Below are 21216 nucleotides of genomic sequence, written 5' to 3' on the forward strand. Positions count from 1 at the left end.
TCGCTTGTTCTTACTCATTGTGTGCCTGGAATCTTCTCATAAGAGCACGATAGACCCGAGGGTTGCGGTGGACATAACTAATGCTCGCAGAGATTTACTTCAACTGTTAGATTCTTCTTTTCTTATTGCACGAGACAAAGCACGCAACACTTACTACTTCCTAACAAATAAATGTGGTCAACACTTAGCACGAGTACTCCACCCCCGGCCATACCATCGTCCGATCCAGCACATCAAGGCGCCCGACAATACTAAACTACCATAATCGAGGAATTTCATCCACGTTTAAGCGTTACTATTCTCAACGTTATAACCTATCCGCAGTGCATCCTGATACTCTTCCTGCTTCTTCTCTTACGGCTATGTCTCAATACATTACGGAGATGGCACTGCCTATCTTAGATACTCAGGATGCATTGGCTCTGGAAGAGCCCTTCTCGACTGTGGAAGTCCTTGGGGCGATCAAGGCCCTGAAGGCAGGTAAGTGCCCGGGCTTGGACAGGTTTACCCCTCGCTTTTACAAATTTTTTGCCGCCTCACTGGCCCCGCTTTTAGCCCAAGCTTTTAATACCATCGACGATCTGAATGTGCCTTCTTCAGCCTTTTTGTTGGCCAACATTTCGGTTATCCTGAAGCCGGATAAAGACCCATCTCTCTGCGGTAGCTACCACCCAATCTCTCTACTTAACTTAGATGTTAAGCTTTTTGCGAAGCTTTTAGCAAACTGCCTCTCACCTTTTTTACCAACTTTGGTTCATTGTGATCAGGTTGGTTTTGTCCCAGGTCGTGAGGCTAGGGATAACACCTCTAAAACTATCCATCTCATCTCTTATATCAAGCGACATGGCTTAAAAGGCTTGCCTCCTCTCACTTAATGCTGAGAAAGCGTTCAATCACGTTGATTGGCGTTTCTTACGTCTTACTTTAGAACAGATAGGTTTGGGCTCGCGCCCCTCCACAAAAGGTCCCAAATTAAATTAGTGTATCCTCCCCCATTGTTATCTTATTTACAGCTACAAATCTAAATATTGTGTTGTGCCCAGATGTCCTACATTGTGTCCATCCTGTCCAACCAGTCGTTTGCCTAATTATAAAATCTTGCCCACTAATTAGTGCCTTACTTTTGTATTAATGTATTTTCCCCACTGTTACACTGTTTACAACTGCAAACTTAATTATTGTGTCCATCCTGTCCAACCAGTCTTTTCTGTTTACAGCTACAAATTAAATTACTGTAGTTCCATTCCTGTGCATTCTCTCCAGTGTCATCCAAAATGTCCCTAAACTCAATTACGCCAGTCCCTCCATTGCCATCCTGCTAATGACCCCCCTCCACCTCTCGTCCTGCTCAGGGGGTTTAAGAGGTCAGTGCTGGTCTCTCCTGTGTGCTATTTCTGCTGTGCAACTACTGGGGGGTCCAGCTGCGGCTGGACTATAGTGGCCCCTTGGCTCTGCCTGAGCCCCATTGAAGGAAGGGGGACCCCTGAAGCTACATCAGCCCTGCCTGAAATGCTGTCAGCTTTTCCTGATACCACCACATCAGCTCTGCCTGAGACCACCGCATCAGCCCTGCGTGAGTGTATGCTTCCCTTGTGCTATCTGACTGCTTATGAACTGCCTCTTGGATTACAAATTGCTGTGGAGACTTTAACTTTGCCCACCGGGGCTGGATTACAAGTATTTTGGACTCTCTCTCCCTGCACTACTCCCCATTGAGTGACTGTTGTCGGTTTTAATAAAGCTTTAAGTGTTTGCCATCTGCCTTGTGTGTTCTGTCCTCCTTATGCTTCCATCACACTTACCCTTGGTTTCTCATATCCAAAAGGATCTGGCGTCCTGGGGTGCTTTGGCCTTGCCCTGGTTCGACCGCATCAACACCCTCAAAATGGACACCTTGCTGAAATTACTATACGTTTTCCAGACTGTACCAATTACTGTCCCTAAGAGTTTCTTCCTCTCCCTACATTCCCTTTCAATTAGATTTGGCGCCAAGGTTTCTCATGATTAAAATATAGGGTGCTTCCATACCCGAAGTCCAGAGGCGGAGTAGGTTTACCGGACTTTGAACTACACTACAGAGCCATACTGCTGGCCCGAATCCTTGACTGGTTTCCCAGGCCCTTCCTTAAAGCCTCTTGTATGATTGAACAAGATTTGTCTCCGGTCGATCTTCGGGCTTTGCCGTGGGGTTATAGTCGAGACCACCGGCGTTTTCTCGGCCTATCCCCATTGACTGTGGCTGTAATGTGATTGTGGTACCAACAGGACATTGTTGCTCTTTTATCGTCTGATCCCTCTCCTTTATCACCCGTTTGACAACCCTGCTCTCCCTCAGGGCTTGGGCTCTTCTGTCATTGGTCCATTTACACGCACCTTATGGCCCGTAGCCCGAGACTTTATCTGCCCTCAATCAGGTCTTCCGCTCCTGCGGGGGGGATCTCGGGATTGGTTGACCACTTTACACTTATCCACATTTTGCAAACTCCTACACTCTTCTTCCGACATTCATTGTCCGCTTACTGAGTTTGAGCGGCTATGCTCCCTCTCTAATCTGCCTAGACATGCCCTAACCTCCTTATATAAAGGTCTACACAATGCTCTTTATTCCGATCTCCCTCCCTACACCAAGGCGTGGGCGCGAGATCTCGATAAAGACATCTTGGCGGCTGACTGGTCCACGTCATTCTATTTCACCTCTATTTCTTGTTATTCACAAGAAAAGAACTTTAACCATTTGCCCCCCTCCCTATGGCCGAATGGCGGCCGGAAAATGTCATCAGCGTTCTGGGTGGACGCCATATGGCGTCATCCCGCACAGGCGCAGATTGCACTCCTGCAGAGCCACGCAGCGGCACAATCTGTCACCGGCCATGTACCTCAGACACAGCTGATGACAGATCTGAGTATCGGACCCCATTACCGATACCATGTGACCTGCTGGGACCAATCACAGCAGGTCACATGACAGTTTTATACAATGGGTGGCTTCATTCATGCCATCCATTGTATACTAGTGTCTAGCTGTGAATGGTCACAGCTAATCACATGCACATGTCATGTGATTAGCTGTGGCCAAATCACAGCTAAGCACAAAAAAAAAAACCTGACTGAAATCGATGTCATTCAGGTAAATGCTTGCTTATAGCAAAGTAATTCTTTGCTATAAGCAAATTGTGTAAAAAAAAAAAAAAAAAATGCTGATCACTTCACATAGTGAAATATGAAAATTTAAAAAAAAAAAAAAAAAAAAAATATATATATTTTTTTTTTCATACTGTCACCAGTCAGTGTCCCTGATCACCGCCATGCCAGTTATATGATGAGGCTGTACTGCACTGGTGACAGGATGTAAAAAAAAATAGTGAAAATAATTTTTTTAATTTTCTGAAAAATGACAAAAAAAATACAACTTCAAAAAACTCGCTATGCCTCTTATGAAGTACGTCAGACTGTCTACTCTGCAAAAAGGGGTCATTTGGGGGATATCTTTACTGTCCTGACATTTGGGGGATATCTGTACCGTCCTGACATTTGGGGGATATCTGTACCGTTCTGACATTTGGGGGATATCTGTACTGTCCTGACATTTGGGGGATATCTGTACCGTCCTGACATTTGGGGGATATCTGTACCGTTCTGAAATTTGGGGGATATCTGTACCGTCCTGACATTTGGGGGATATCTGTACCGTCCTGACATTTGGGGGATATCTGTACCGTCCTGACATTTGGGGGATACCTGTACCGTCCTGACATTTGGGGGATACCTGTACCGTCCTGACATTTGGGGGATATCTGTACCGTTCTGACATTTGGGGGATATCTGTACCGTTCTGACATTTGGGGGATATCTGTACCGTTCTGACATTTGGGGGATATCTGTACCGTCCTGACATTTGGGGGATACCTGTACCGTCCTGACATTTGGGGGATATCTGTACCGTTCTGACATTTGGGGGATATCTGTACCGTTCTGACATTTGGGGGATATCTGTACCGTTCTGACATTTGGGGGATATCTGTACCGTCCTGACATTTGGGGGATATCTGTACCGTCCTGACATTTGGGGGATATCTGTCCTGTAATGACATTTGGGGGATATCTGTACTGTCCTGACATTTGGGGGATACCTGTACTGTCCTGACATTTGGGGGATATCTGTACCGTTCTGACATATGGGGGATATCTGTACCGTTCTGACATATGGGGGATATCTGTACCGTTCTGACATTTGGGGGATATCTGTACCGTTCTGACATTTGGGGATATCTGTACTGTTCTGACATTTGGGGGATATCTGTACCGTCCTGACATTTGGGGGATATCTGTACCGTCCTGACATTTGGGGGATATCTGTACCGTCCTGACATTTGGGGGATATCTGTACCGTCCTGACATTTGGGGGATACCTGTACTGTCCTGACATTTGGGGGATATCTGTACCGTTCTGACATTTGGGGGATATCTGTACCGTCCTGACATTTGGGGGATATCTGTACCGTCCTGACATTTGGGGGATATCTGTACCGTCCTGACATTTGGGGGATATCTGTACTGTTCTGACATTCTTGGACCTCAAGAAATTAGATTGGCTGTCAGTACTTCAGGATTGATCAATATTCAGATCTATCCCATAGTTTGTGAACTCTATAACTTTCCTACAGATAAATAATACATCCTAATTTGGGTTATTTTCACCAAAGACATGTAGCAGAATACATCTCGGCCTAAATTTATGAAGAACAATTATTTATTTGCAAACTTTTATAACAGAAACAAAGAAAAACGTGTGTTTTTTTCAAAATGTTTTGATTTTTTTGTTAATTTAGCAAAAAATAAAAACCCCAGCGGTGATTAAATACCACCAAAAGAAAGCTCTAGTTGTGTGAAGAAAATGATACAATTTTAGTTTGGGTACAGTGTTGTATGACCGCGCAATTGTCATTCAAAGTGTGAGAGCGCTGAAATGTGAAAACTGGCCTGGGCAGGAAGGTGTAAAATTGCCCGGTATGGAAATGGTTAAGCCCCTTTCTCAATGGTACAGAGACCCCGTCTCTTTACACAGAATAGTTCCTTGTACATCCAATCTATGCTGGGGCTGTACCAAAGCTCCATATCTGGTGGGACTGCGACCTAATACAACCCTTCTGGTGACAGGTCTTTGCTCTATATGACAAGATTTATGGTGAGTCCTTGACCCCCTCCCCGGAAATTGCTCTCTTCTCTATCTTACCGGGTTCACTGGCTGTGCAGAAGAAATATTTGCTGTTACTTTCTATCCGCGACCTGCCAATTGATACCTCTCTTTTGGAAATCGGCTACTCCCCCGCCTCTCCCCCTGTGGGTCTCGGTACTTCATGATACCATGTGTATGGAGGAAATGCTGGCATTTGCTAATGATACCTACGATAAACACAAGTTGTTGTGGTCAGTCTGGCCCCATTTCTCCTCCTCTTTATTACTCCGAGACTTGTGTTCCCCTGTTGTGCTTTAATGGAGTTGTGCCCCACTCCCCCTGGTGTGTTCCTCGGTGAGGCTCTGTAGTCCATGCTGGGGTACAACCAGTGGGATCACCCTGCTGGGATACCGATGGATGGTCACCTTGTCTGCACTTGTCACCATGCCTGTCTCCTGACTCTCTCCCTTTACTTTCCTCTCTTCCTTCAATATCTTTCCATCTGATGTCTCCCTTCTCCTTCCCTCCCCTCCTTGTCTGCACTTGTCACCATGCCTGTCTCCTGACTCTCTCCCTTTACTTTCCTCTCTTCCTTCAATATCTTTCCATCTGATGTCTCCCTTCTCCTTCCCTCCCCCCTTGTCTGCACTTTTCACCATGCCTGTCTCCTGACTCTCTCCCTTTACTTTCCTCTCTTCCTTCAATATCTTTCGATCTGATGTCTCCATTCTCCTTCCCTCCCCCCCTTTTCTCCCTTGCTCTCTGATTGGGTATATTTTCTAGGCTTTATGGTATGATTTTGTTATTGTTGAATATCACCTGTTTGGCGACACCTCTTTTGTAGCTCTGGTTGGATACGTATTTCTCCATCCCCATGAATCATACTACTACCTATATTGTGCTTTATTCTTGCCCATTTTAATGTTGATATTTTAATAATTTTCCTGTTATGTAATGTTTGATTTGATCCAAAATCTAATAAAGACAAATTTGCCTTTAAAGTATATAGTGCAGAGGTCAGGAGTATGTAATGTACAACATAGAGTATATAGTGCAGGGGTCAGGAGGATGTAATGTACAACATAGAGTGTATAGTGCGGAGGGTCAGGAGGATGTAATGTACAACATAGAGAGTATAGTGCGGGGGGGTCAGGAGTATGTAATGTACAACATAAAGTATATAGTGCAGGAGTATGTAATGTACAACATAGAGTATATAGTGCAGGGGTCAGGAGGATGTAATGTACAACATAGAGTATATAGTGCAGGGGTCAGGAGTATGTAATGTACAACAGAGAGTATATGGTCCAGGAGTCAGGAGTATGTAATATACAGCAGAGAGTATATAGTGCAAGGGACAGGAGTATGTAATGTACAACATAGAGTATATAGTGCAGGGATCAGGAGTATGTAATGTACAACATAGAGTATATAGTGCAGGGATCAGGAGTATGTAATGTATAACAAAGTATATAGTGCGGGGGGGTCAGGAGTATGTAATGTACAACATAGCGTATATAGTGCAGGGGTCAGGAGTATGTAATGTACAACAAAGTATATAGTGCAGAGCTCAGGAGTTGTCATGTACAACACATAATATATAGTGCAGGGGTCAGGAGGATGTAACATACAACATAAAGTATATAGTACAGGGGTCAGGAGTATGTAATGTACAACATGAGTATATAGTGCAGGGGTCAGGAGTATGTAATGTACAACAGAGTATATAGTGCAGGGGTCAGGAGTATGGAATGTACAACATAGAGTATATAGTGCAGGGGTCAGGAGTATGTAATGTACAACATAGAGTATATAGTGCAGGGGTCAGGAGTATGTAATGTACAACATAGAGTATATAGTGCAGGGGTCAGGAGTATGTAATGTACAACATAGAGTATATAGTGCAGGGGTCAGGAGGATGTAATGTACAACATAGAGTATATAGTGCAGGGGTCAGGAGTATGTAATGTACAACATAGAGTATATAGTGCAGGGGTCAGGAGGATGTAATGTACAAGTTATATAGTATAAGGCTCAGGACTCACAGTATTAGTATTCTGTAATCAGTGGAAGATTAAATGTTTACTGTAGACAACATGTAGAGGTGAGCTGGGATTAAACCATCATGAAAAAGGTTAGATTGGAGGTGAGCAAATCCTTGGACAGAGAGGTGGCAGTGGATGTGGCATACTTGGACAGAATGGTGGCGATGGACGTGGTATACTTGGACAGAGGGGTGGCGGTGGACATGGTATACTTGGACAGAGGGGTGGACATGGTATACTTGGACAGAGGGGTGGAGGTGGACGTGGTATACTTGGACAGAGGGGTGGCGGTGGACGTGGTATACTTGGACAGACGGGTGGCGGTGGACGTGGTATACTTGGACAGAGGGGTGTTGGTGGACGTGGTATACTTGGACAGAGGGGTGGCGGTGGACGTGGTATACTTGGACAGAGGGGTGGCGGTGGATGTGGTATACTTGGACAGAGGGGTGGCGGTGGACGTGGTATACTTGGACAGAGGGGTGGCGGTGGATGTGGTATACTTGAACACAGTTCCCCACACATGCCTAATGTGTAAGGTAAAGTCTACATACTGGAAAAATCTGAATGTAAATGGATAGAAAACTGGCTAAAAGATCGTATTCAGAGAGTAGTAGTTGTTGATTCATACTCTGAATGGTCTGGGGGTGTCAGTTGGGTACCGCAAAGTTCAGTGTTCTTAGTGGTGTACCCCAAGGTTCAGTGTAAGTGGAGTACCCCAAGGTTCAGTGTCATCAGTGGTGTATCCCAAAGTTTATTGTTAGTGGGATACCCCAAGGTTCAGTGTGATTAGTGGGGTACCCCAAGGTTCAGTGTGATTAGTGGGATACACCAAGGTTCAGTGTAATTAGTGGTGTACCCCAAGGTTCAGTGTGATTAGTGGGGTACCCCAAGGTTCAGTGTGATTAGTCGGGTACCCCAAGGTTCAGTGTAATTAGTGGGATACCCCAAGGTTCAGTGTGATTAGTCGGGTACCCCAAGGTTCAGTGTAATTAGTGGGATACCCCAAGGTTCAGTGTGATTAGTGGGATACACCAAGGTTCAGTGTAATTAGTGGGATACCCCAAGGTTCAGTGTGATTAGTGGGGTACCCCAAGGTTCAGTGTAATTAGTGGGATACCCCAAGGTTCAGTGTCTTCAATGGAAGGGGTTAGTGGGGTACCCCAAGGTTCAGTGTTGGGACCCCGACTTATTAATATATTTATAAACAATATCGGGTCTGATATTAAAAATCCCAAGGGGGATATGATCTCCATGTATAATACATAAGGGGGATATGATCTCCATGTATAATACATAAGGGGGGATATGATCTCCATGTATAATACATAAGGGGGATATGATCTCCATGTATAATACATAAGGGGGATATGATCTCCATGTATAATACATAAGGGGGATATGATCTCCATGTATAATACATAAGGGGGGATATGATCTCCATGTATAATACATAAGGGGGGATATGATCTCCATGTATAATACATAAGGGGGGATATGATCTCCATGTATAATACATAAGGGGGGATATGATCTCCATGTATAATACATAAGGGGGATATGATCTCCATGTATAATACATAAGGGGGGATATGATCTCCATGTATAATACATAAGGGGGGATATGATCTCCATGTATAATACATAAGGGGGGATATGATCACCATGTATAATACATAAGGAGGGGATATGATCTCCATGTATAATACATAAGGGGGGGATATGATCTCCATGTATAATACATAAGGGGGGATATGATCTCCATGTATAATACATAAGGGGGGATTCCGTGTATAATACATAAGGGGGGATATGATCTCCATGTATAATACATAAGGGGGGATATGAACTCCATGTATATTACATAAGGGGGGATATGATCTCCATGTATAATACATAATGGGGGGGATAAGGGGGGATTGCTGTAGGAAAGTCCTGGATTCTTTGGTCTGCAGCACAGAGAAGGAAGATTATCCGAGAGAAATCCAGGAATACAGGACGGGGAACACAGCTCAGGAAAGTGACCAGGGGATTACAGGCTGATATCACCCAGTCCCCGCCCTACTCTGGACCAATCAGTGAGCAGTATGGGTGGAGGAATGGATTTAGTGTTCATGACCCACCTGTGCTGATCTCTGTAGGAGTGTCCTCCTCTATAAATGTCCCCGTTATTCCATCCTCCTCCATAGACTGCTGATCATCCCTCACATACGCCTCTTCTTCTTCTGCTTTCACCTCAAATTCTATATCGATTGGATCTCCACTCTAAATCAAGGAAATGAGAGAAAATATCATCTGTAAAATGTAAGATTTATGATTGTGACATCACACACAAAATCCACACATTGTCTCCCTTCACAGAAGCAGATCACATGTGATATGTCGGTACATTTCCCCTAAATACCGCATGCCATCCTGAAACTGTCCATTTCCTATCCCGTGTTGCGGTATTGACCACAAACACGGAACACGCTCAGTAAATACCGCATGAACAGGCGTTACATTCACAGAAGGAAATAAAGAATGAAATGCATGCGGTCATTAATTAGTGGTGGAGACATGCGGCATTCAGGAAATGTGTACTGCTCGGTAAAGAGTGGGCGGCCGCTGGCATCCTTAACAACCAGTAAACAACATGGTTGTTAGGGAGCGAGCGGCCGCCGCATCCAAACCAACCGATAAATCTGAAAAAAAAGATTTACCGGCAACAAAATATTAAGAAAATGGCGTGGGGTCCCCCCCTCAGTTCTGGTATGGATTTTGATGGGAACCCCTTGTCAAAATGAAAGAAATACATACCAGACCCCTATCTGAGCATGCTGCTCAGCAGGTCAGGAAAGGGGGGTCAAGCAAGTGACCCCCCCTCCTGAAACATACCAGGCCACATGCCCTTAACATGGAGTGGATGCTCTGGGGCAGGGGGGGGGCTTTGCTCCCTCAGAGCACCTTGTCCATGTTGATGGGGACAAGGGACTCTTCCCCACAACCCAGGCTAGTGGCTGTGGGGGTTTGCAGGCAGGAGACTTACAAAATGTAACAAGGGGGCCCTCAGATCCCTCATCCCATGTGAATGAGTATGGGGTACATGGTGCCCCTAATTATTCACCCCAAAAAAGTATTCTGTTAAAAAGACAGCAGGCAGTTTTTGACAAGTCCTTTATTAAAAAAGCAAAACTAAAGCAAAATGTCCCCCCGGTGTAGATCCATCATCAATCACGATGCTCGCTGTCACCGCTGACTCGGAAAGAAAAGCTCCGCTCCCAATGAAGACTCCCCTCTGTCTGACAGCTCTGCTGCCTCCTGCCACTAAATATACTAAGGGACGGTGCCACTCGGTGATGTCACTGACCAGGGCATGTTGTATTGGTGACATCACTGACCGGGGCATGTTGTATTGGTGACATCAGTGACCGGGGCATGTTGTATTGGTGACGTCACTGACCGGGGCATGTTGTATTGGTGATGTCACAAGAGGGCAAGGCCACCCAGTGATGTCACAGGGTGGTAGCATTCCTTAGTTTATTTAGAAGTGGGAGGTGGCGGAGCTGTCAGATGGCAGGAGGGGAGCTTTGTTGTTTTCAGCAATGACAGCGAGTATTGTGATTGGATCATCGATGGATCTACATCAGGGGGATATTTCTCTTTATTTTTGTTTTGTCAAAAATTTCTTCCAGTGTTTTTTTACACTACATTTTTTTTGGTGAATGAATAGGGGTGCTATGTACTCTATACCCATTCACATTGTGAGGGGGCTGGCATCTGGGGCCCTCCATGTTAAAGGTAGCTTCCAGATTCCAATAAGCCCCCCACCCACAGACCCCACAACCACTGGCCAGGGTTGTGGGGAAGGGACCCTTGTCCCCATCGATATGGGGACAAGGTGCTTTTTTGGGGGGGCAGAATGCCCCTGCCCTGAAGCACCCACCTCATGTTGAGGATATGTGGCCTGGTTTGGTTCAGGAGGAAGGTGGGCACTCACTAAGGGTCTGGTATTGAATTTGGAGGGGAAACCACGCCTTTAATTTTCTTATTTTGGCATCGGGGTTCCCCTCAAAATCCATACCAGACCTGTCACAGCTGTCAGCGGGGAACTTGGAGGCCGTCCTCTCCTTGTTTACTGGTTGTTGGGGACACTGGCGGCTGCCCTCTCCTTAACAACAAGCTATTTACAAGTGTTGCTATGGACACCAGTGGTAAATTACCCGCAGGCTTCACTACTAAAAAACAGCATGCAGCATCTTACTACATACTGGGATACGGGAAGATACCGCTTTGTGATTGGAGCCCATAGTCTCTACAAGTCCATGTTCTAGATTCTCCATCCACCAACCTTGTAATAGTGAGGGATGGTGTGACCTCCCTGTGTGGAATCCCGGGAATACAGAGGACGGGGACATCTCTCTGGTGGGTTCCTGGTATTAGGTGGCTCCATCATATCCTTGTGTCCTTCTGAAAACTCCTCCATCACTCCATACTCATCCTCCTCTTTATACTCTTCTTTAACATCAATATTATCATCCCCGAGGATTCCACTCTGAAAGATATAATAAAACATTCATTGTAACAAACATGCTGTGTATAAATCACAACTACCAATAATTGTCATCATCTACCTGATGATGGTGAGGGATGGTGTGACCTTCCTGTGTGGAATCCCGGGAATACAGAGGACGGGGACATCTCTCTGGTGGGTTCCCATGACTGGATCCATCTGTAGGAAACACACACACTGACTGAATCCATTGTTTCTATGTGTTTATCAGATGATGGGGGATCTAGGTGGATCCTCCGTACTGCTCTCTCCTTTACAATAAAGTCTCCTCTTACCCGGTGATGTGAGGGGCGGCTGATTGTCCATCATGACGTCCTTGTAGAGATCCTTGTGTCCTTCTAAATACTCCCACTCCTCCATGGAGAAATAGACAGTGACACCCTGACACCTTATAGGAACCTGACACACACAATGATACAGTCACCATCCAGACACATCCCTTGTCTGTTACTGGAGAATGTCCCAGAATTCCCGGCACCGCTCACCTCTCCTGTCAGCAGCTCCATCATCTTCTTGGTGACTTCTAGAATCTTCTGTGTCTTCTGTCTTGTAGGGATCAGGGATGGAGGTGGGGGGATGGTGATGGGATTCTGGATTCTCGAGGATCTTGTGGTCATACGATGAGATCTCCTTCTGGTGTCATTGTCGGTAGATTTCTTCATGACTCCTGTACAGTTCTGTGTGATACAAAGATAAATCTCACTCTCCCATAATCCCTCACTTCTATGGTCAGCTCTAGATTTATTCTCCAGGGATTGGCCACAATGTGCCGACTCAGCAAAGGACAGACATCTCCATCCAATGATATGATGACAATGGGGTCAGATTTATAGCTCCTTCTAGAAGTCATATAATAGAGTCACTAATGGTTTACTAGTAAGGCTCACTGACCCACCAGGAAATGTCACCCATGGATTTAGTGGTCAGTGGGCGTGGCATGCTGGTAATCATGGGTCTCACTGATTGGACTAAAGCTGAGATTGTTCTCTTCTATAACCGATGCCGCCATCTTGTGCTATAACCAAATCTCATAGAGTCCGGACACTTTATGTATTCATAGTACTTGTGTGGATGTCGTTATTGATTACAGAACATCAGAAGACTTCAAGTGACTCTGAATACCCCCCAGTGTACAGCTGAGTCAGATTTAACCCCTTCATTACACTCACCTCTCCAGTCAGCAGGCTGAGGATCTCCAGGGTGAGCTTCAATATCGTCTCATTCCGGGGAAATTCCTTCCTTACAATCTTCACAAAACCCAAAGTCTGCTGATTGTCCATCATGACGTCCTTGTAGAGGTCCTTGTGTCCTTCTAAATACTCCCACTCCTCCATGGAGAAATAGACAGTGACACCCTGACACCTTATAGGAACCTGACACACACAATGATACAGTCACCATCCAGACACATCCCTTGTCTGTTACTGGAGAATGTCCCAGAATTCCCGGCACCGCTCACCTCTCCTGTCAGCTGATGGACCATCATGGTGGTCAGTTCCAGAATCTTCTGCTCTTTCTCCCTCTCAGGTATCAGAGAATGAGATGGAGGCACCATGGTGAGGCTCTGGGTTCTGCTCCATCCTCCTGAGATTGGCTCCCCACTAGACTTCTTCTTTACAACATAATCCTACAGATCAGGAGACAAATAAAACAATATCAACCACCTGACATCATCTAAATGTGTGCAAAAATAAAATGGTCTATTGACCAGAATAGACAAGAGTGATGTCATGTGACCTCCCAGAATCCTGCTCACCTCTCCGGTCAGGTCTGTGTCTTATTAATAGAGATGAGAGTGATGTCATGTGACCTCCCAGAATCCTCCTCACCTCTCCGGTCAGGTCTGTGTTTATTAATAGAGATGAGTGATGTCATGTGACCTCCCAGAATCCTCCTCACCTCTCCGGTCAGGTCTGTGTTTTATTAATAGAGATGAGAGTGATGTCATGTGACCTCCCAGAATCCTCACCTCTCCAGTCAGGTCTGTGTTTTATTAATAGAGATGAGAGTGATGTCATGTGACCTCCCAGAATCCTCCTCACCTCTCCGGTCAGGTCTGTGTTTTATTAATAGAGATGAGAGTGACGTCATGTGACCTCCCAGAATCCTCCTCACCTCTCCGGTCAGGTCTGTGTTTTATTAATAGAGATGTGATGTCATGTGACCTCCCAGAATCCTCCTCACCTCTCCGGTCAGGTCTGTGTGTTATTAATAGAGATGAGAGTGATGTCATGTGACCTCCCAGAATCCTCCTCACCTCTCCGGTCAGGTCTGTGTTTTATTAATAGAGATGAGAGTGATGTCATGTGACCTCCCAGAATCCTCCTCACCTCTCTGGTCAGGTCTGTGTCTTATTAATAGAGATGAGAGTGATGTCATGTGACCTCCCAGAATCCTCCTCACCTCTCCGGTCAGGTCTGTGTTTTATTAATAGAGATGAGAGTGATGTCATGTGACCTCACAGAATCCTCCTCACCTCTCCGGTCAGGTCTGTGTTTTATTAATAGAGATGAGAGTGATGTCATGTGACCTCCCAGAATCCTCCCCACCTCTCCGGTCAGGTCTGTGTTTTATTAATAGAGATAAGAGTGATGTCATGTGACCTCCCAGAATCCTCCTCACCTCTCTGGTCAGGTCTGTGTTTTATTAATAGAGATAAGAGCGATGTCATGTGACCTCCCAGAATCCTCCTCACCTCTCCGGTCAGGTCTGTGTTTTATTAATAGAGATGAGAGTGACGTCATTTGACCTCCCAGAATACTCCTCACCTCTCCGGTCAGGTCTGTGTTTTATTAATAGAGATAAGAGTGATGTCATGTGACCTCCCAGAATCCTCCTCACCTCTCCGGTCAGCAGGTAGATGATCTCCAGGGTGAGGTTTAGTATCTTCTCAGTCATGTGACTCCGGTCCTCCTCCATCCTCATTGGTGCCATCATGTGATCTATACAGGTCTCCTTGTAGACGGATAACTTTGGGAAATGAAAGTAAGAATGATTTGGATGGTATTGGTCACACAATGATAGGATGTGGATGTGAGGGGGGAATAGGAGGGTTGATGGACATTGAAGGACTACTCCCCCCATGGGAAGACATTTTGTTTGGACTGTTTAGTGTTTACTACAATTTTGAGGTCCGGGGCCCTTTTCTCTGTTGGGTTTGTTTGGTCTCTGAACTGGTTTTGATGAGTTTTAGATCTGCAGACAAGGAATGATAAATCTGATCCTTCCTATGACTAGTTTGCTCTGAGGCAGTGCTGTGAGGTCAATGTCGGCTCATCATGCAGGGATGGTCACTTTACATCACCCGACGCCCGGGACATGTAGTTCTGGGGGCCGGGCAAGTATTGTTTTTAATCTTTATCCCTGCTGAGGGCAAGCCGCAGGGCTCTCCTTTCAGGTGCCAGCCTCTGCCACCCCGTGTGTGTGATCCTCTCCTGTACCTATTATGCTTCCCCGACTCTGCTTGCCCATCTGTGGGCCCGGGTCAGCGGGTGTCGGAGGGTAGAGGGGATGGAGGAGAGCGGACACATTCACTCCCTTCTTGTCCTGACCCAGAAGTGATGTTATGACAGATTTCCCGACCATCGAGGACGGCAAAGAATGTAATGCGGTGCGATGTGCACTACATTACATCCAATGGAGTACAGGGGAGACATTGGGGGTCTTTTACACCCTGGATGTCTCAATAAAGAGAACCTGTCATCAAAAGTCACCAGAGGACTTTGTCCCCTTAAGTAAATTTTTTTTTTAATTGTAAAGAATTAAAGTTACACCCAAGTACATAACTCCTCCCTTTAAAAAATGTTGAGGCCCCCCACCCCCACATATATGCACGCCCAAATGTAAGAGCACACGCTAGAGAGCCTACACGTGATAACATTGATTGTGATACACGTTACATATCGCCGGTCACACATGAATGAGAAGATAATTCTAGGAGCAGACCTCCTCCGTACTCTATACTGATGACCTAGAAGGGGCTATAAATGTGTCCCCTATAGATAATACCGGGACTAAAGGTTGTCACCATTTCAGCACACACAACTTAAGGTTTGACATGTTGGATATCTATTTACTCGCTGCAACCTCGGCTTTTATATTTTTACACATAAATGGGTCATTTATTGCTTTTTGTGCCCTGAAATTAACTTAAGTATATTTTTTACTGAAATTTGGCATTTCCTAGACTTTGTGATAATATTTTGTGACATAAAAAATTGGAACTGCCGCTATTTTATTCTCTAAAGTCTCTACTTTCAGAAAATCGATAGTTTGGGGGTTTTGTGTCATCTTCAGGGCTAAAATTATTTTTTTAATGTGTGCAAAAAATGGCTCTGGGAGTGAAAGGGAGAAAGGATAAGCTGGACACTCCCCTTTCCTGAGGAGCAGCCAATCGGTTCTCATTACACTGCAAGGTCTCTCCCCTCCCTGCTAGTCCCCGGGTGCGGTGCTGGAGACAGGCGGGGGAGGGGAGGAGGAGATAAACAGCACAATGTTACACATATTACACATTTAAGTTGCTATAAAGCCCCTTTCATTTTTTAAAGCCCCCAACATTCCTAAAAGAGCCTCAGATTTATATACATTTGTTGTAAATAGGAAATAACATCTTATTACCTCCTCTGCTGCCACTTCCACCAACGTCTCCTCTATACTTCTTCCTACCTCAACTCTCATCTGGAACTTTCTGTCTGTGCCTGACATCACTTCCTGTCTGTACCTGACATCACTTCCTGTCTGCATTCCAGAGAGACTTCCTGTCTGGGTAGAAGTGAGAGTTATGTACCTTACAGGGATACTACAGGAGATTAAACATTACTGAATAAAGGAAGAAGAAATAAATGTAACTCTTATGTAACCAACTGTTCAACAAACATCTCTTATTACATATATTATTTTTACAGTATTTATAAAGCACCAATAGTTCGCTCAGCGCTGTACATTACAAAGGGGGACAGAACATGTGACAGAACAATAACACTACAATGCAAAACATGAGGGGATCGAGGGCCCTGCTCTTTGGAGCTTACAATCTAGGAGGGAGGGGATGGTGGCACAGGAGGAGATAGCTGTGGTTGATGAAGTGGTAGGAAGAGCGGAGGAGATCGGCAAGTTAGCAGCGGGTGGGGTAGGCTTCCCTGAAGAGGTGGGTTTCAGGGTGCGCCTAAAGGAGAGGAGAGTAGGTGATAGTCTGATGGGTTGGGGTAGGGAGTTCCAGAGGATGGGTGACACCCTGGAGATGTCTTGGAGGCGGGCATGGGAGGAGGAGACCAGGCAACTAGAGAGAAGGAGGTCTTGTGAGGAGCGGAGTGTGCGTGTTGGGTGGTACTTGGATATTAGGTCAGTGATGTAGTTCGGGGTAGTATGGTGGACAGCTTTGTACGTCAATGTTAGGATTTTGAATTTGATCCTTTGCGCAATCGGAAGCCAGTGGAGGGATTGGCAGAGGGGGGTGGCGGAAACGGAGCAGTTGGAAAGGTGAATGAGTCTGGCAAACGTGTTCAGGATCGACTGAAGCGGGGATAGCCAGCGGCGAGGCAGGCCAGTGAGGAGGGAGTTGCAGTAGTCGAGTCGTGATATGATGAGGGAGTGGATGAGCTGTTTAGTGGTTTCTGGGGTTAGGAACGTGCGGATTTTGGCAATGTTGCGGAGGTGGAGTCTGCATGAGTTACTTAATGATTGGACTTGGGGCTGGAAGAATAGGTTGGAGTCCAGAATGACACCAAGTACTCTGGCCTGCGGGGCGGGTTTCATGGTGGCGTTGTTGGATGTGATGGAGAAGTCAATGGGGGTTGGTGTGTGGGCTGGGGGGAAGACAAGAAACTCGGTTTTGGAGAGGTTCAGTTTAACCATTAGCTGCCCGGCCAATGGCCGTTTGGCGGCTTCAAAAGTGCTTCGGCATTCCGGGTGCACGCCATTTGGCGTGCTCCCGCACATGCGCAGTTTGCGCTCCTGCAGAGCCGTGCAGCGGCGCGATCTGTCACCGGCCGTGTACCTCGGACAGGGCCGATGACAGATCTGAGTACCGGCCCCCGTTGCTGGTACCATGTGACCTGCTGTGACCAATCACAATGTATACAATGGATGGCTTCATTCATGCCATCCATTGTATACTAGTGCCTAGCTGTGAATGGTCACAGCTAATCACATGCACATGTCATGTGATTAGCTGTGGCCAAGTCACAGCTAAGCACAAAAAAAAAAAAAAAACCATGAATGAATCGATTTCATTCAGGTAAATGCTTGCTTATAGCAAAGTAATTCTTTGCTATAAGCAAATTGTGTAAAAAAAAAAACAAATACTGATCACTTCCCCAAAGTAGTACAATTTTACTATGGTAACATTGTACTACTTTGGTCATAGTAAAATATGAAAAAAAAATCTTAAAAAAAATAAAAAAAATGTAATAAAAAATTAAAAATATTAAAAAAAATATATATATATTTTTTTCATACTGTCACCAGTCAGTGTCCCTGTTCACCGCCATGCCAGTTATATGATGACGCTGTACTGCACTGGTGACAGTATGTAAAAAAAAAAATAGTGAAAATAATTTTTTTCATTTTCCGAAAAATTATGACAAAAAAAATACAACTTCAAAAAACTCGCCATGCCTCTTATGAAGTACGCCGGACTGTCTACTCTGCAAAAAGGGGTCATTTGGGGATATCTGTACTATTCTGACATTCTTGGACCTCAAGAAATTAGATTGGCTGTCAGTACTTCAGGATTGATCAATAATCAGATCTATACCATAGTTTGTGAACTCTATAACTTTCCTACAAACTAAATAATACATCCTAATTTGGGTTATTTTCACCAAAGACATGTAGCAGAATACATCTCGGCCTAAATTTATGAAGAACAATTATTTATTTGTAAACTTTTATAACAGAAACAAAGAAAAAGCTCTAGTTGTGTGAAGAAAATGATAAAATTTTAGTTTGGGTACAATGTTGTATGACCGCGCAATTGTCATTCAAAGTGTGAGAGCGCTGAAACCTGAAAACTGGCCTGGGCAGGAAGGTGTAAAATTGCACAGTATTGAAATGGTTAAGGAAGTAGAGCGACATCCAGTCTGATATGTCGCTCAGCAGGTGTGTGATTCGGGCGGAGACCGAGGGGGTGAGGTGGGGGGTTGAGAGATAGATTTGTGTGTCGTCGGCATAGAGGTGGTAGTTGAAGCCGTGAGAGTGTATGAGTTGGCCAAGGGAGGAGGTGTAGATGGAGAAGAGAAGGGGCCCGAGGACAGAGCCTTGAGGGACCCCAACAGTGAGGGGGAGGTGGTAGCATTATAGGTAACGCTGAAGGAGCGTTGTGACAGGTAGGATGAGAGCCAGGAGAGAGCAGAATCTATGAGGCTGAGGGAATGTAGTTTTTTGAGGAGGAAGGGGGGTGGTCGACTGTGTCGAAGGCAGCAGAGAGGTCAAGGAGTAGGAGCACTGAATAGTGGCCATTAGCTTTGGCGGTTAGCAGGTCGTTGGAGAGTTTGAGTAAGGCAGTTTCGGTGAAGTGTAGGGGACGGAAGCCGGACTGTAGGGGATCCAGGAGGTTGTTGTCATTGGGGTGAAAGCTTAGGCGGGTGTAGACTAGGCGCTCGAGGAGTTTGGATGTAAATGGGAGCAGGGAGATGGGTCTGAGGTTGTTCGGGTCATTGGGGTCCAGGGAGGGCTTTTTAAGTATGGGGGTGATGTGTGCATGTTTCAGAGGGGAGGGGAATGTGCCGGAGGAGAGGGAGAGATTAAAGATGTGGGTGAGGGAGCGTAGGATGGAGGGGGAGGGAGGTCGTAGGAGTTGTGAGGGGATAGGGTTGAGGGGGCAGGTGGTGAGGTGGGCATCAGAGAGGACCTTGGAGACTTCCTCGATGGTAGTAAGGTCGAAGGTGTGGAGTGTTGAGGGGGCTTCAGTATGAGGAATGTTGGGTGGGGTGGGGTGGAAGTGGAGGTCAGAGCAGTGGTGGGGCTGTGGAAGAGGGGTGATGAGGGGGTAGCTGTGTGAGAGGGGACCGGGTTGGAGGTAGTTGAGCAGTGATGAAGTCCCTGTGGGTTGTGTCGAGGGAGAGGGGTGATGAGGGGGTAGCTCATATAGAAAAGTCTTACAAACACAAAACACAAAATACAAATGTATAGCTAATGAGACAGATCCCACCAAACCTGATCCTTCCAGGGAAGAAAATGCAAAAATACATCCTAAAGTATAAAAATATATATCAATCCACTCATAATGAACATCATCTTCTGGAAGTGTCTGCAAATCCATCCATTTCATACACATTTAATTTTTCATTTTCTCAGCAGATCTCCTGCAGCTTATTAGCTCCCATTTCCCTTTCTATGTCTCAGCGGATCTCCTGCATCCTATTAGTACCCATTTCCAATTTCATACTAAAGTCAATAACCTTCAATAGGTACAGGTAGCATCCTAGCAACTGACAGATTAATATTCAGAATTATATTCCAAATGCAAAGATACCAAACATGGCAAACCCTTGTCACCCAGGAGGGAAGAGACTGCTTCTTCTGTCTTGTAGGCACTAACATAGTAATGTAAGGTCTTGTGTGACTCATATTAAAATGATCTATACGAATATATACTTCATATTAATGTGCCCAGTTCCTGCTGAAGTTTATGAATTGTATGAAAAATGACTTGTGGAATGTAGGTTTTATGGCACGCTCTATCTCTTATATTCTAACAGGTCATGACTGAGTTATTGTTTTATGATCCAGTAGAGGAAAGTGGTTTTCCAGCAGACCCCCTGGAACCAGACTAATTAATGGTTTACAGCCCTGGAGATGATCTATCTGTGTTTTATTTAGGATAAGAGATCCTGTTGACCTCCGTTCAACATACAGCTATGCATTCCATGGACAAAGGGAGGAGGGAGGACAGGAGAGACAACATGGCTGAGAACTAACAAGATGGCTGTCATGTACAACGTCCGTGCCTCTATTGCACACAATCATCACAGAAGGAGGTCCTGATTCCTCTATATAAATCTATTTTTCACTAGAGGGGTCCACAGAAGGAGGAAGGAGGTCCTGATTCCTCTACATAGATCTTTATATCAATAGAGGGGTCCCCGTCAGGAGGAAGGAGGTCCTGATCCGCTATATAAATCTTTATATCACAAGAGTGGTCACCATCAGGAGGAAGGGGGTCCAGATTCCTCTATATAGATCTTTATATCACTAGAGGGGTCACCAGCAGGAGGAAAGAGGTCCCAATTCCTCCATATAGATCTACATATCACTAGAGGGGTCACTGGCGAGAGGAAGGAGGTCCTGATTCCTCCACATAGATCTATATATCACTAGAGGGGTTACCAGCAGGAGGAAGGAGGTCCCGATTCCTCTATATAGATCTTAATATCACTAGAGGGGTCACCGGCAGGAGGAAGGAGGTCCCGATTCCTCTATATAGATCTTTATAACACTAGAGG

At 45.4% G+C, this 21216-nt stretch overlaps 1 protein-coding gene across 1 annotated transcript in view; it reads right to left on the reverse strand.

Moving 5' to 3' along the window:
- Positions 1-21216, reverse strand: part of LOC149436767 (uncharacterized) — a 91458-nt gene that overhangs the window by 35807 nt on the left and 34435 nt on the right. Inside the window, exon 4 of the mRNA XM_089661485.1 lies at positions 9898-9905. Within this exon, the coding sequence (XP_089517611.1) occupies positions 9898-9905 (8 nt within the window). The remainder of the gene's footprint in view (positions 1-9897; positions 9906-21216) is intronic.

The sequence above is a fragment of the Staurois parvus genome, unplaced genomic scaffold (genome assembly GCF_062004578.1).
Source record: "Staurois parvus isolate SC_StPar_1 unplaced genomic scaffold, SC_StPar_1.0 ptg001345l, whole genome shotgun sequence".
Taxonomy (NCBI): domain Eukaryota; kingdom Metazoa; phylum Chordata; class Amphibia; order Anura; family Ranidae; genus Staurois; species Staurois parvus.